General features: G+C 49.5%; 2 protein-coding genes across 8 annotated transcripts; one reads left to right on the forward strand and one right to left on the reverse strand.

The window, feature by feature from the left end:
* Positions 1-507: 507 nt before the first annotated feature.
* rbmx2 (RNA binding motif protein X-linked 2) lies at positions 508-3,086 on the forward strand. The gene is made up of 6 exons (XM_035624526.2): positions 508-641; positions 1,612-1,727; positions 1,835-1,886; positions 1,972-2,101; positions 2,199-2,400; positions 2,488-3,086. Exons 1-6 carry the CDS (start codon positions 637-639, stop codon positions 3,060-3,062), a joined length of 1,080 nt encoding a protein of 359 aa, XP_035480419.2. The 5' UTR covers positions 508-636; the 3' UTR covers positions 3,063-3,086.
* A 267-nt stretch (positions 3,087-3,353) lies between these two features.
* Positions 3,354-10,815, reverse strand: LOC118300273 (E3 ubiquitin-protein ligase Siah2-like). Of its 7 annotated transcripts, XM_035624560.2 has the most exons (6): positions 10,253-10,347; positions 9,731-9,869; positions 8,459-8,468; positions 7,691-7,959; positions 4,778-4,960; positions 3,354-4,445 (listed from the first exon to the last, which is right to left on the reverse strand). In XM_035624560.2, exons 4-6 carry the CDS (start codon positions 7,940-7,942, stop codon positions 4,074-4,076), a joined length of 807 nt encoding a protein of 268 aa, XP_035480453.2. In that variant the 5' UTR covers positions 7,943-7,959; positions 8,459-8,468; positions 9,731-9,869; positions 10,253-10,347; the 3' UTR covers positions 3,354-4,073. The 7 variants fall into 7 exon arrangements, with proteins under 7 accessions (XP_035480453.2, XP_035480459.2, XP_035480456.2 ...); XM_035624566.2 differs by lacking the exons at positions 8,459-8,468; positions 10,253-10,347 and adding an exon at positions 10,549-10,815 and having other exon boundaries at positions 9,812-9,869; XM_035624563.2 differs by lacking the exons at positions 8,459-8,468; positions 10,253-10,347 and adding an exon at positions 10,549-10,815 and having other exon boundaries at positions 9,760-9,869.
* Between the last annotated feature and the right edge of the window lie 4,810 nt (positions 10,816-15,625).

Consider the following 15,625-nt stretch of genomic DNA (forward strand, 5'->3'; position numbering starts at 1 on the left):
ACACACAACAACAACAATGATAATAATAGTTTTATTTATATAGCATCTTTCAGAAGAATCTTCACAAAGTGCTTTTCACAAAAACATTACTTCACAGCTTGGTCTTGCTCTAAGCTACATGAATGAAATGCTGATCCCCTACGAGCCGGCTCGCAGCCTCAGATCCTCAGGTGGGTCTTTACCAGTTAAGGGTGACCAAGCTCAGATATGAGACCTGAAAACTGTATTATTGTTGGAATGCGGATTTTAATTGTCTGTAATTTGTATGTTTTTGTGAAAGCACTTTGTGTAGCTACTTCCAATTGTGCTATATAAATAAAAGTATTATTATTATTATTATTATTATTATTATTATTATTATTATTATTATTATGAAGCTGCGTCAAATGCTGTTTTTTTCTCCCTTTTTCGAATAATTATACTGGATTCAAGATAATAAACTATTTTGAAACTTAAAAATGTAAATTTTCATAACAACAATCGTTTCGGCATCTCGTCTCATTGTAGCCTGCAGTGCAGACATCCGGGCGGCAGGCGGCAGCAGAGGCGCTCACTCAACACGGAAGTGGCTCATGTCGTGTCAGCGAAGTAGCACGTTAGCACGTTAGCATCGGTGTCTCCTGCGCGTAGTTCATCATGAAGTGAGTGAACATTTTCACACGTTATTCTAATAATCTGCTGCTCGGTTGTCTTCACACCGTCGCGGGCTCTGCGTCGTGCTAACACGCTAGCTGCTGCTAACAGCTGGCTTTGTTTACAAGTGTTGTTTACCTCAGTCTCTGAACCAAACTCTGTTAAAAAACATCTCGATTTAACGAATAACCTCTGATTGTACGCGTGAACACACAACGTGACAGAGGAGGTTGTTATAAGAGTTCTTCTCATTCAAACACACACGTGTTTTGTTTCCTCTGGCGCTTCTCGGTCGTTTTATTTTGGTGAAAACGAATCGATCTTCCTTCCAGTTGAATTTCACGATTAACGAATGAATCCTTCGTTTCCGCTAAATGTCTTGAACCTTTCATCCAACTCCGGGATGTGCAGGTCTCATTCTACGAGAGGAAACAAAATAGAATCGATCACAATCTGAATGGAGTCTGATTCATATTTAATTATCATAATAATTCGTGTAGTTTGTTTTCACCAGAGCTGCGACAGTGAATCGATCAGTGAGCAACCAACTGTTTTGATGATCGATTAATCAGTTCAAGTAGTTTTTCTGGGGGAAAGTCAAAATTCTCTGATTTCAGCTTCTTAAATATGAATATGTTCTGGTTTCTCTGATCCTCTGTGACAGTGAACTGAAGATCTTTGGTGTGTGGACCAAACAAAACATCATCTTGGAGTTTTACGATACAAAAACAATAACAACTGATCGATTAATCGAGAAAATAATCGACAGATTAAAAGATGATGAAAACAAGTATCTGAGTTTAATGTAACAGTAGTGCTGTAACAAATCACGTTGACCCAGTACATGTGGATGTAGAACAGATCATATTGAGCCATGAGCAGTTGTTTCTTGTGTTCAGGTCACTTTGGGGACTTTGGCCCTCACACGACGATGTGACTCAGAGGGAATGACTTTGTGTCTCTGTCTGTTACTTCCAGTCCGCTGACGAAGGTGAAGCTGATCAACGAGCTGAACGAGCGCGAGGCCGACCTCGGGGTGAAGGAGACGGTGTCCTGGCACTCGGAGTACAGAGACAGCGCCTGGATCTTTGTCGGTGAGACGGACGCTCCGGCGCGCGGACGTCGAGTCACGTGAGGCCGGCGCTTCGTGTTGTCTTGCGCCGCCGACGCGGCTTCTTTTCATGGTTTGTTTCCCTCACAGGAGGATTTCCGTACGAGCTGACCGAGGGCGACATCATCTGCGTCTTCTCTCAGTACGTATATACCTGCACGCTCGTGTCATGACGACGCTGTGTGAGAAATTACTCTGTAGTTACCATAACGACGCTGTCCCGTCAGGTACGGGGAGGTGGTCAACATCAACCTGGTGCGAGACAAGGCGACGGGCAAGTCCAAAGGTTTCTGCTTCATCTGCTACGAGGACCAGCGCAGCACCGTCCTGGCTGTGGACAACTTCAACGGCATCAAGGTGACGCGGCCGCGACGCACTGAGTCTCACGCAAAGTTAAATCAAGCCTGTTTTTCTATCATCGAATAACATCAACGTTTCTCCGTTTGTGTTTCAGATTAAAGGTCGGACGATTCGCGTGGATCACGTGAAAGACTACCGTCCTCCCAAAGACCACGAGGACATTGACGACGTGACCAAGAGCCTGAGGGAGCAGGGCTGCGCTCCCAAAGTCACCGCCACCGCCAAGTCGTCCTCGTCCGCCTCCTCCTCCGAGGAAGAGGAGCAGTACAGCGTCCCGGTGAAGAAGCCCAAGAAAGGTGAGCGACGCCCGCCGATGTCTTTGATCCGCCTGACGCACAAATCGATTTTTGATTGTCTCCTGTTCGTCCTGTTCTCTGCCTCAGACAAGAAAGAGAAGAAGAAGAAGAAGAAAGAGAAGAAGGAGAAGAAGAAGAAGAAGGCGGAGAAGGAGAGGGAGGTGGGGGGGCGCGTGTCCTCCTCCTCCGCCTCGCCTCCCCCTCCTCTTCGTCCTCCTCCTCCTCCCTCCGCCATCAGAGTCAAAGAGGAGAAGGAGGACGCAGACTACGACAAGTACAACCAGAGGGGGGCGCCGCCAGCGGGAGGACGACAGAACGGACAGAGGGCGGGGGAGGAGGGGGAGGGGAGGAGAGAGGAAGAGAGGAGGAGGAACGATGAGAGGGAGAGCAAGGGAGACTGGAGGAGAGAGACAGATCGAGACAGACGAAGAGAGACAGACGACAGGCAGAGAGAGACAGATGATAGAAGAAGAGAGACAAACAGAGATGAGAGAAGGAGAGAGACAGACAGAGACGGCGATAGACGAAGAGAGACAGATGATAGACGAAGAGAAACGTACAGAGACGACGAAAGAAGAAGAGAGACAGACAGAGACAGAGATGGTGAGAGAAGGAGAGAGATGGACAGGGACAGAGACGAGAGAAGAAGAAGAGACAGATGATTGAAGAAGAGACAGGAGAAGAAGAGACAGATGATGGTAGAAGAAGAGAGACAGACCGAGACGAAAGAAGAAGAGGGACAGACAGAGAAGGAGAGAGATGGACAGGGACGAGAGAAGAAGAAGGGACAGATGATTAAAGACAGAGAGAGATAGGAGACAGATTTGTAACCAGATGTATTTCAGTTTCCTTCAGTGTGAAACATTTTTCTCGTTGGATTAAACATTTTTTTTAAATAAAACAAAAGGTTTCGACTCAAGTTTGTGAGAGTTTTAAATCTCACATCAAACTGCTGATGTTGAACTATTTTTATTTAAATATAAAATGTACATTTTTAAATGATGATGATTTTCAGGAGGATCAGATTAATGTGCTGCATTTTTAATTATGTTATTGTGTTCGCCACTTAGACTTGAAACTAGACCGATTTTCAAAAAAGCTTTTTAATTTTCTGGATTTACCAATAAAAAGACGTTTTTCTTTTTTCTTTAGGAAACGTATCACATGATTTATCAATATTTAGAAACAGAGTTACAGTATGAACAAGTTTATTTTCCATAAATCCCACTGAGGTTTCGTGCTCATCGTCTTCCTCAGGAATGACTGAGGGTGAGCGCTGCTATTGGCTGAGGCGCCTGTCAATCAACCAAACGTGTCTTCAAAGCCCTTCTCGTCTGAAGAGAGCGGTCGACGTGTACGAGGTGAACGGCGACTCGACCGACGAGTCTGCCAGGAAACTCCAGCTGCTTCTCGGAAGAACTCGAGTCCTCCAGTGAGACGAGACTCAGGACAGCTCGGCCGCGGTCCAGCTCCGACGTCCACGATGGGGGCGGGCGCCGGTCGAAGTACGGCTCTGAACTCTTCACAAAGGCACTAACCCGTGCGAAGCCGGCGTTCAGACCCTGCAGTGGAGTTGAGTCTTTCTTCCAGCTGCTCAGTGGACCGAACCACCAGCAGCGCAGGACGTTTCCAGTCCAGCCCGGTCTAACCGTCAATAGCGCCGCTCCGCTCCATCAGCACATGGAGATGGTGACGTTGATCCCCAGGTTGCCGTTGTCGGCAAACAGTTGGGCGATGGAGTCGTCGAACGCCAGGCAGTCGTCGTTCAGGATAGCAGCCGCCACCCCGTCGTGGACGGAGCGCGGCGTGGCCTCCCAGGTGAGCCGGCGCCTGCGGCCGTTGAGCTCCAGGCGGTAGGCAAAGTGCTCGGCCCGCTCGCGGCCGCCGACGAGCAGCACGACGGCGAAGAACCGCTGGTGGCCCCCGAACTTCTCCCGCTTCTCCAGCACCAGCAGGAAGTGGTGGCTGAAACACGACTGCAGCATCACCCAGTCCACGGCGCCCGGGAGGTTGATGTCCGTCGCCAGGAGGACGACGTCCTCGCCCTGCGGCAGAGGGAGACAGACGGAGACACTGGGACTTTATGTCGTCCACTACTTCAACATAAAACTGTCATTCAGCGTTTGTTGCTTATGTTTTAGCAGCGTAGACTGTAAATAAAGATGGCCGACATGAGGGCTCCTCTAAAGTGAGACCAGATCACATGCATCGCCCCCTGGTGGCTGGCTGCGATATAAGGTCATAAGCCCCGCCCCCTCCATGTTAGCAGACAAGTATCAAGATCAAGTTATGGCCCGGTCGCAGCCGAGAGTCGCTCTGACAACGTGTTCTCTGTTTCGCAGCAGGACGTGGTGCGAAGTGGCGGTGGCGACCTGACCTGCAGCGTGGCGATGGACTTGTGCGCGTGCATCAGGTGCGGCACGACCGCCTCCAGCGAGCCGCGCCACTCGCACGTGGCCCCGGGACACGGACACGTGCACGGCCTGAGCTCGACGCACGCCTCCTCCAGCTCGGGATCCTCGCCGCGGTGCAGCGACGGCTGGCGGCCGGCCGACGAACCCTGAGGAGACACAGAGACGGAGTGTTGAAAAAACATCTACTATTCAGTTACATCACATGATGAGCTGCGATTATACATATAATATAATAATATAATAACACTGATATATTCAGTCTATTCTCTCCTCACACTCGACAGCATGAATATGAATTATCAGCTGATTGAAGTGAAGTGAGGCATGAAGCTGTGTGTGTGTGTGCGTGTGTGAGTGTGTGTGTTGTGATCAGTGAGGAGCAGAACACATTGTTATGGCTGCGGCTTTTTGTTCTCCATTTCTCTAAGATGAAGGCCTCTCCCTCCTCCTCCTCCTCCTCCTCCTCTTTCATCTTGAACAGCAGCACCTATAGATGGAGCCGGAGCCTATAGCAGTGTGTGTGTGTGTGTGTGTGTGTGTGTGTGTGTGTGTGTGTGTGTGTGTGTGTGTGTGTGTGTGTGTGTGTGTGTGTGTGTGTGTGTGTGTGTGTGTGTGTGTGTGTGTCGATGAGGACGGTAAATGAGGCGTGAGAACAGCGTCGAGCAGCTCGGGGACGGCGGGTCTCTGGAGGCGTCGTAAGCGATGCTGTTTGAACGTCGCTTGAACGAGGGAGGCAGAGAGAGAGAGCATCCATAAACATGAGGAGAGAGAGAGGGAGGGAGAGAGAGAGAGGGGGGGGGGGACAACAAAGACGGAGCGAGACACAAACACAAGCAGAAATCGTTCAGCCTATATATGTCCTCGCGGCCCACTAGCGGTCGGTCGGTTCAGTGTGTGAGCCACGTCACTCCCTGACGCCTGCAGGCCTGGTAGCGAGCACGACCGTTTGTCCACACGACGCCTGCCGACTGGTCAGTTCGACGCCAGGACAACAGACAGGAGACTCTTGTGTCACCGTGAGACGTGCTGTTTTTTAAACGTTGGGATCGTTGTCAGTCGCCGCGGTCCAGGTGCATGATGGGAAACACTGCACACGGCTTCAAGTGCAGAGCTCCACCGACACAAGATGTCAGAAGACGTTCATCAAATCTTCTCAGAAACGAATGCGACATCTTGTGTTTTCTTTACAAAGAACAAAAGTTCTCGATTGGCCGACCGATGATCTGAGAGGTGATGATGGAAACAGGTTCCGACCAGAAACAAGAGGAAGTTCCTTCATCCCTCGAGTCAAACGACGAGCAGCGGTCGTCGAGTCTCGGTCACGGTGACGTCTCCGCAGGAGGTTTCACTTTGTCTCGTGAAGAATTCATGAGCCGCAGGTCGGATCAGGAGCAGCAGCTTCCTCGGGCGTCGGGCCTCGGGCCTCGGCCCTCGGGCGTCGGGCCTCGGGCGTCGGGCCAGTGTTTCCTCACCAACACTGAACCGCTGCTCGTCTTCCTCCAACGATAGAAAGACTGAAACCAAGAAGTCCCAGACATGTGAAGGCTCCATCTGACGAACTGATCAACGCGGTCGTGGACAGACTCCACGTGTTCCCTGAGTTCTGCTCCAGAAACTACAGCTGTTGAACGGATCCTGTAGATTTAATTCAACTAAAAATCTCTCAGATTGACGGAAAATTCATTTCATTCATTCATTCATCATCTCGTTGGTTTGATTCTCAGACAAACAAACCAGCGACGGATCCACGAGCACGTCTGCGACTTACGACCGTTCTCATCGTCTGTTGGTAAACAAAGTCACAGGTGGAAGAGGGGAAAATGAAATGTCTTCTTTAGATTTGACGCTTGTGGAAAATGATTTCACAGCCACGAGAACTAAAAGCAGCTCAAACCAGGAAACGGTTTCAAAAGGCAAAGAGCCACGACGAGGCCGACGCCAGGACGCTGATCGAATTCAGCAGACGCACACAAAAACACACACACACACACACACACACACACACACACACACACACACACACACACACACACACACACACACACACACACACACACTGATCCCAGCAGCCTCTTATCCAGCTGCATTAATGAATTTTTTATAGGATTTAGAGAAGCAAATCTGTGCAGGGTCTCATCAGGACTGTGTGTGTGTGTGTGTGTGTGTGTGTGTGTGTGTGTGTGTGTGTGTGTGTGTGTGTGTGTGTGTGGGTCGGTCCTTACAACCTCAAAGAGATTATATTCAGGTTATATTTATATTCAGGTTATATTCAGGTTATATTCAGGTTATGTTTATATTCAGGTTATATTTATATTCAGTTTATATTCAGGTTATATTCAGGTTATATTCAGGTTATATTCAGGTTATATTCAGGTTATATTTATATTTATGTTTATGTTCTTGCAGGTTTCAGCAGCTCGACTCACGATGAACAAACATCACAGTGAAGCACTTTTTCCTTCACTGTGATTCAGAACAGATCAGATCCACCAGAGCTGAAAAACACTCCGCCTGTATCACCGCGATCAATAACAATCAGGATAAAAGTACGGTGTGTGTGTGTGTGTGTGTGTGTGTGTGTGTGTGTGTGTGTGTGTGTGTGTGTGTGTGTGTAGCAGTGAGGCAGCGTGGTCGACGCGTTGGGAGGAGAACAGTCGAGTTAAGTCTTTAAATCGATGATGAGATGAGATGGGAGTTTTTAAACAGATGAAGTCAGGACGTGAGTGGACATCCTCGTGTGAGCGCCGCCCTACAGGCCGCACTGGTCAGCACAGCCACAACACCAACACTGAAACATGCTGATGAAGATTCATCTCTCCTTGTGAGTGACATTCCACAACGTTCAACAAGCGATCGCAGAGAAGTGTGAAACTCACCTGTCTGCTCGGCAGCGGTCTGGTGCAGCCCACGGGTCGGAGGGTCCCGTCCTTGACCTCTGACCCCTGCTGCGCTTTCTGCTGCTGTTGTTGTTGTTGTTGTTGTTGTTGTTGTTGTTGTTGTTGTCCGGTGTTAGCCGTGAGCCCTGCGGCGGCGGCGGAACCGACTCCGTGGTGGCGATGCCAGCCCAGCAGGCAGCGCCACTGAGCCAACTCCCTGAGGAGCGGCAGGCAGGAGGCCGGACACAGCATCGAACACACACACACAGCTGACACACACACACACACACACACACACACAAAGGTAGATTTAGAAAACTCACAAAGTAGAATTAAAACACACACGTTTCTCCGTCCGACTGTCGTCGATCAGAACTCATTTTGGACAAATCGCTGCCGCTCTCCTGTCGAGTGCGAATCGGTCCGAACATGCAGCTTTGTTCAATTCCCTGCAGTTGAATGTTGGATATCTGGGCAGTAACTTGTCCCTCTCCGCTCCCCGTAGGGCCACAGACGGCAGCTGGTCAGCAGCTGTGGGAACAGACTGCAGAGCCACGTGGAGATCGAATGACAGACAGATTAAACCACGGGCGCTTCCTGTGAAACACAAATGAAATCACCTCAGATTTACACACGATTCCCGGCGACGCCGTGAGTTCAGATCGAGTCCGGGACCTGAGGTCAGAACGTCCTGGGGTCAGAACGTCCTGGGGTCAGAACGTCCTGGGGTCAGAACGTCCTGGGATCAGAACGTCCTGGGATCAGAACCTGCCGGGTCCTGGGGTCAGAACGTCCTGGGGTCAGAACGTCCTGGGGTCAGAACGTCCTGGGGTCAGAACGTCCTGGGGTCAGAACGTCCTGGAACGTCCTGGGATCAGAACGTCCTGGGGTCAGAACGTCCTGGGGTCAGAACGTCCTGGGATCAGAACGTCCTGGGGTCAGAACGTCCTGGGATCAGAACGTCCTGGGGTCAGAACGTCCTGGGATCAGAACGTCCTGGGGTCAGAACGTCCTGGGGTCAGAACGTCCTGGAACGTCCTGGGATCAGAACGTCCTGGGATCAGAACGTCCTGGGATCGGAACGTCCTGGGGTCAGAACGTCCTGGGATCAGAACGTCCTGGGATCGGAACGTCCTGGGGTCAGAACGTCCTGGGGTCAGAACGTCCTGGGATCAGAACGTCCTGGGATCAGAACGTCCTGGGGTCAGAACGTCCTGGGATCGGAACGTCCTGGGATCGGAACGTCCTGGGGTCAGAACGTCCTGGGGTCAGAACGTCCTGGGATCAGAACGTCCTGGGGTCAGAACGTCCTGGGGTCAGAACGTCCTGGGATCGGAACGTCCTGGGGTCAGAACGTCCTGGGATCGGAACGTCCTGGGGTCAGAACGTCCTGGGGTCAGAACGTCCTGGGATCAGAACGTCCTGGGATCAGAACGTCCTGGGGTCAGAACGTCCTGGGATCGGAACGTCCTGGGGTCAGAACGTCCTGGGGTCAGAACGTCCTGGGGTCAGAACGTCCTGGGATCGGAACGTCCTGGGGTCAGAACGTCCTGGGGTCAGAACGTCCTGGGATCAGAACGTCCTGGGGTCAGAACGTCCTGGGGTCAGAACGTCCTGGGGTCAGAACGTCCTGGGGTCAGAACGTCCTGGAACGTCCTGGGATCAGAACGTCCTGGGATCAGAACGTCCTGGGATCGGAACGTCCTGGGGTCAGAACGTCCTGGGATCAGAACGTCCTGGGATCGGAACGTCCTGGGGTCAGAACGTCCTGGGGTCAGAACGTCCTGGGATCAGAACGTCCTGGGATCAGAACGTCCTGGGGTCAGAACGTCCTGGGATCAGAACGTCCTGGGATCGGAACGTCCTGGGATCGGAACGTCCTGGGGTCAGAACGTCCTGGGGTCAGAACGTCCTGGGATCAGAACGTCCTGGGGTCAGAACGTCCTGGGGTCAGAACGTCCTGGGATCGGAACGTCCTGGGGTCAGAACGTCCTGGGATCAGAACGTCCTGGGATCGGAACGTCCTGGGGTCAGAACGTCCTGGGATCAGAACGTCCTGGGATCAGAACCTGCCGGGTCCCGGGGTTCCACCGTCAGCGGGGCTACGATCTGGAGCAGAACCTCAGAATCCACGAAGAACCATCTTCAACCATTTTCAGTGGATCTCACACGTCTCGTCCTGAGCAGATGGAACAGAACGTGTTCGTGGATTAGAACAAACTATCGCAGAGTCACGTGACTGTCCACATGGTGGCGCCATCGCAACATTCACATTCAAATGATGGAGCCTTAACAATTTCTTTCATTAACAACGTCTTTATAGACAGTCACTGAAACATGCTTCTATCCAAACAACATACAGAAGAAAACAGATGGAATAATAAAAATCAATATCTCAGAATCGTATCAGTTATCGACACAAAGTCACTTCATCAGATTCTCAAACTTCTGTAACATCAGAGCATCAACATATGAAGACAGAAACCAAAACATCATCATCGATCAATATCAATAACTGACTGATGATCGATCAGAACAACAAATCAACACACACACACGTACCAGCTGCTGTTGGTGAAACAGACGGCGCAGTGATGCAGCTCTCTCTCTCTCTCTCTCTCTCTCTCCCTCCCTCTCTCTCTCTCTCTCTCCCTCTCTCTCTCTCTCTCTCTCCCTCTCTCCCTCTCTCTCTCTCTCTCTCTCTCTCTCTCCCTCTCTCTCCCTCTCCCTCTCTCCCTCTCTCTCTCTCTCTCTCTCTCCCTCTCTCTCTCTCTCTCTGCAGCTTTTCTTCTTCTGTGGTGAAAATCAAACACGCTCAGAGTCAAAATACCGATGACAACACACACACACACACTCACTGTCTCATGGCATGACGTCCGACCGGCGGTGCAGACCAGCAACACACACACCGAGGATCTCTCTCTCTCTCTCTCTCTCTCTCTCTCTCTCTCTCTCTCTCTCTCTGAGCGGCAGAAAAACATTCGTCCTCCAACCGACCGCACAGTGACGCACACACACACACACACACACACGCACACACACACACACACACACACACACACAGTGGGGGCGGGGAGAAAGAAAACAGAGAGAGAATAAAACAGGAGTATCGCTCAGCCAAGTGCCTCCTCCTCCTCTCTCTCTCTCTCTCCTCCTCCTCTCTCTCCTCCTCCTCCTCCTCTTCCACCTCCTCCTCTCTCTCCTTCTCCTCCTCCTCTTCTTCCTCCTCCTCTTCCTCCTCTCTCTCCTCCTCTCTCTCCTCTCTCTCCTTCTCCTCCTCCTCTTCTTCCTCCTCTCTCTCCTCTCTCTCCTCCTCCTCCTCCTCTTCTTCCTCTTCTTCCTCTCTCCTCCTCCTCCTCCTCTTCCTCTCTCCTCCTCTTCCTCCTCCTCTTCCACCTCCTCCTCCTCCTCTCTCTCCTCCTCCTCTCTCTCTCTCCTCCTCCTCCTCTCTCTCTTCCTCCTCTCTCTCCTCCTCTCTCTCCTCTCTCTCCTTCTCCTCCTCCTCTTCTTCCTCCTCTCTCTCCTCTCTCTCCTCCTCCTCCTCCTCTTCTTCCTCTTCTTCCTCTCTCCTCCTCCTCCTCCTCTTCCTCTCTCCTCCTCTTCCTCCTCCTCTTCCACCTCCTCCTCCTCCTCCTCTTCCTCCTCTCTCTCCTCTCTCTCTTCCTCCTCCTCTTCCTCCTCTTCCTCCTCCCCCTCTGTCGACAGACCCCCCCCCCCCCACACACACACACACACTCAGTGTGTTTATGTCACATGTTGTATCTGTGTGTTAAAAACTGTTTCAGTTCTGCAAAGAAACGATAACTATGAGCATTAATGTTTACGTGTTTACATGATGTCACAATTATTCATTTTCTTAATTCAAGTTGTTTATATTCGGTCAAATGTGTTTGTTATTCAATAAAGTTCACGACTGAACTGTAAAATATCAAACCTCCAATACATTTCCTCCTCAGGAAGTCTGCGATGAGATCAGTATTGATCAGATTGATTATGGATCTAATAATGATTTCATAGAGATCAACATCTCAGTTGCAGCAGCACCGACAGTGAAGCCGTCCGCTGCTGAAACTCTGACGTCCTCTAGTGGAGGATCAGGTGACATCACACCCTCCTCCATCACACACACACACACACACACACACACACACACACACACACACTTCCTCCGGTCCGGGTTATTGAAACACAGGTGTGTTCTGTGTAAGTGATTTATCAGACACCACATGAAGAGAGTCTGTCGGTAGAGAACACGTGACATCAGAAAGAGGAGGGGACAACCAATCACGTGACCCGACCTGTCTACACCTGAGAGGTCATGTGACGTGTGTTAGTGTGGACGGAGATTATCACTCATACGCAGCTAAAACACTCGTCCACGTTTTCCGGGCACTCTCGCTGTCTTGTCCTCACCACAGTTTGATTGACAGCTCTCACTCGGACCTGAACAGAACCGAGCTGGTGTGATCCTGAACCGACCCGCTCAGACGCCAGAGCCAGTGTCAGTGAAGCATTGTTGCAGTTTGGCTCCGTGGCCGGGTTCTGTTGGCCGGCTCCGGTCCGGCTCTGGCCCCCGGCCCACCTCACCTCAGCGCCTCGTCCTCTTATTTCCCGCAGCAGTGTCGGAGAATTGGCCCGACTGCAGTGACGCAGCTCAATTAACCTTCAGTCGCCTTCGAGTTCGCTCGACACAAAGAAAATAAAAAGAAATGAGCCGAGAACCAGTGGCAGGACGAAGCCGCTCGGATCTGTTTCTCTCTCTCTTCTTTCTCTTTAAATCAAACTGTAGAGCTGCTTCATGAATCTGTAAACGGTTCTGAGCCAATCAGACCTTGTAGATAAACACACAACCCACTGTAGATCATGACGTAATGATCTTCATCATGAGGAACAGCTTGATAAAAAGACACTCGTGGGAGGGTAGGGAGATGTGCTCTGCCTACCTCAGGGCAGGGAGGTGCCAGAACAGAGCCACACTGCCAAATATGACTAGATGTGATTATTGAAATGAATTCATTTAGACTATATAATGTTCCTGACTGAAATGTGTCTGATGTGATGACGAAAGAGATGGAAAAAAATAAATCCTGGATTCTATTCAAGAGGAAACAGGAGTCTGGTTCCTTTTTACGTTCTCGTCTCAAACTGTAAAAATGTCATACTTTCTGATTCAATCCCTTTTAATTTCTTTAACAGGGGTTTTGCGCAACGAAATTCCGAGTCCTGTACAACAGGTCGCTTCGCCTCCGGGTTCCTCTGGAGGCGACGCACAAGTTGAATATGGCGCTGTTTTACTCACGAAGTCTTCAGGAGCGGCCAAAGAAAGATGTCCATCGCATATGAAGGTTGACATCTATAACTCCTGCCACCAAAGTGGATTTAAGTGGTTTAAGCTACATAACACACATGCGACTACGTAGGTATGTATCTGCTAACATTAGTTCCGAACAGCTAGCTAACGCTAACGTGAACTGCCTAGCGTGTGTTTCTGATCCACCTAATGTAGGACACCACTCGCAAGCTAACGCTAACTCGTCTTAGCCGATAGATGAGTTGTGTGATGTCTGATTTCTGGTCACTTATTTTCACCAGTATCAAACAAAGACAGACTGACCATCTTTTTAAAATCTTGCAGTAAAATAATCTTACAACTACTTTATGTTTTTTTAATAAACTGGATCTGGTATCATGTAGAAAATGAATTTAACCTCAATGTCAGTCGTCATATTTCAAATTTGGGACTTAATAAAAACCTACAGCACCAAACTGGATAATTACATGAAGGACAGAAAGGAGGAGAGGGACGTGTCTCATTTCTATCATCACCTCTGCGACCGTCAGCTAATTTATTTTCCCGCTAATCCGTTAATCTCCTCTCGACGTCCTCGCTTCACTTTCCAAACTTTATTATTTCTCTTTTTGTTCGTCCGACGCTCGAGAAGAAAAAGCTTCTCACGTGGAGTTCGTCCGGTTTTCATTCGATGAAAACAACAACAGCAGGAAACAGGAAACATGAAGTTCCTTCTCTCCTCATGTCGTCGTCGTCGTCGTCGGTGAATTACGACGTTGACGTGATCTTAAAGGAGCAGTCTGACATTCGCGGTCGGCTCGGAGGATTTCTGCCGTTCCACATTGAAGTCTGTGAGGAACGAAGGAAGAGACAAACACAAAGAGACGTTTGACCTGAAAAGGTCGCGACGACGACGTGACGAGGATCAGACCTGCAACACGTTTGTGTTGAAAGCGAACACAATTTTGATTGTCCAACTCGAAAAAACGCTCAAACGGAAAAGTCCGAAGGTTTCGGACCAAACAAGTTGTGACAAAACGCCCAAAAAGTCCCGGTACTTTTGATCAGGTTGTCGAGCTTTGACGTCACTGTTGGTCGTGAAGTTCTGGAGGTGAAGTGCAATAGTGGCCTGATGGTGGCGCTACATCACCCGAGTGGGCGGGATTCATCCTCTGTGGACCACGACTGTCAGTGTCAGTCTATCCAAGAGTTGTGAACGAGCTTCAAATATTCTTTTACCAAATTTCATCTGCCACAATTCCAGGTCTGTTACTCGAGTTGTGAAACATGATTCTGACTGAATCTATAATTCACGGTCACATGAGTTGAAAATGGAACAACACCAGGCTGTGGGTGTGTGTTGGGTGATGGTCGTACCGGCCCTTTAATTGTCAACCCAGCGAACGAGCTCGATGATGAACAAAAAGATCGGTCAGACTGAGGGAGACGAGCTTTCGTTGGATCCTTCTTCATTTCTCATAAAGTCACATTTATTATCCCGGAGCTGCAGCGACAGAGCTGATGAATAAACCACCAACGCTCTGACACTCACAACGATTTAGAACAAGAGAAGCTGCAGTCGGACGTTCGACACGTTCGCTCGAGAAAATTACTCAAGGAATTATTGATTGTCAAATTACTATTTAGTTGATTGACGATGAACTGCTGCTCAATCTTAGGAGGAGGCGGAGACCAAACACAGAGGAAAAAGAGAGGGAGAACACTGGAAGTAGAATCATCAGGTGACACGAACATGACGATGTCACCGTTGTCCCAGGACGCAAAGATGATTTCCAGAAACCAAATACATTTAGAAAAATGATTTGAGATTTGTTGTTTGAGCCATAGTTGTTATAAAAGATTAAAGAAAAGTATAATGATATTTAAAAGAAGACCATGCAACCATTTAACCATGTGACCCCCTGAGGCGATGATGACAGATGAGGAACAGGAAAAGGAAACATTACGTGCACATTTTATTTTTTTTATTTTTTATTTATGATTATTTATTTTATTTTATTTGCAAACTTTTAGTTTTGCCATTCGGGGGCTAAAAAGTTTGGGAACTCTGAGTCTAAGTGACAAACAAATTGAAATTCAATGTTTGATCTTAAAAGACAACGTGTCCATTTCGTGTTCCTGACTTGTATCCGCTGCCCCCTACTGGTCAAAAAAGAATTGGTTATGGCAGGTTTTATATATAACAATAACTGTTGGTAAAGTGCAGATGAAATGTCGATCTGCAACTTTTAATCACAGCAGCTTTAATAACCAGACAGGTTTTTGGGGTTTTTTGAGCCACTGAGGTCAGTGTTGTTCCTGCGTTACAGTTACGATCTCCGAGTAGGAAATTGCTAATGGAACGCCCCCCAACACGACTTCCAGCAGGTCTGTGATGTGATTGGTTCTGTGGCACTAATGACTCGTCATACGACAGAGACCACTGCACTACAGCAAACACCCCCCCTCTCCCCCCCCCCTCTCTCTCCCCCCTCTCTCTCTCTCTCTCTCCCCCCCCCTCTCTCCCTCTCCCCCCCTCTCTCTCCCCTCCCCTCCTCTCTCTCCCCTCCCCTCCTCTCTCTCTCTCTCCCCCTCTCTCTCCCCTCCCCTCCTCTCTCTCTCTCTCCCCCTCTCTCTCCCCCCCC

Source organism: Scophthalmus maximus, chromosome 2, assembly GCF_022379125.1.
Source record: "Scophthalmus maximus strain ysfricsl-2021 chromosome 2, ASM2237912v1, whole genome shotgun sequence".
Classification (NCBI taxonomy): domain Eukaryota; kingdom Metazoa; phylum Chordata; class Actinopteri; order Pleuronectiformes; family Scophthalmidae; genus Scophthalmus; species Scophthalmus maximus.

What these genes read in the sequence shown, in the direction of transcription:
- LOC118300273 (XM_035624566.2), bottom strand. Translation starts at nt 7,942, where the DNA reads ATGCTGTGTCCGGCCTCCTGCCTGCCGCTCCTCAGGGAGTTGGCTCAG. An exon ending in GACCGCTGCCGAGCAGACAG is followed by an intron (nt 4,961 to 7,690) that starts GTGAGTTTCACA and finishes GTGTCTCCTCAG; the next exon opens with GGTTCGTCGGCCGGCCGCCA. An exon ending in AGTCCATCGCCACGCTGCAG is followed by an intron (nt 4,446 to 4,777) that starts GTCAGGTCGCCA and finishes CCTCTGCCGCAG; the next exon opens with GGCGAGGACGTCGTCCTCCT.
- rbmx2 (XM_035624526.2), top strand. An exon ending in CAGCGCCTGGATCTTTGTCG is followed by an intron (nt 1,728 to 1,834) that starts GTGAGACGGACG and finishes TTTCCCTCACAG; the next exon opens with GAGGATTTCCGTACGAGCTG. An exon ending in ACAACTTCAACGGCATCAAG is followed by an intron (nt 2,102 to 2,198) that starts GTGACGCGGCCG and finishes TTTGTGTTTCAG; the next exon opens with ATTAAAGGTCGGACGATTCG.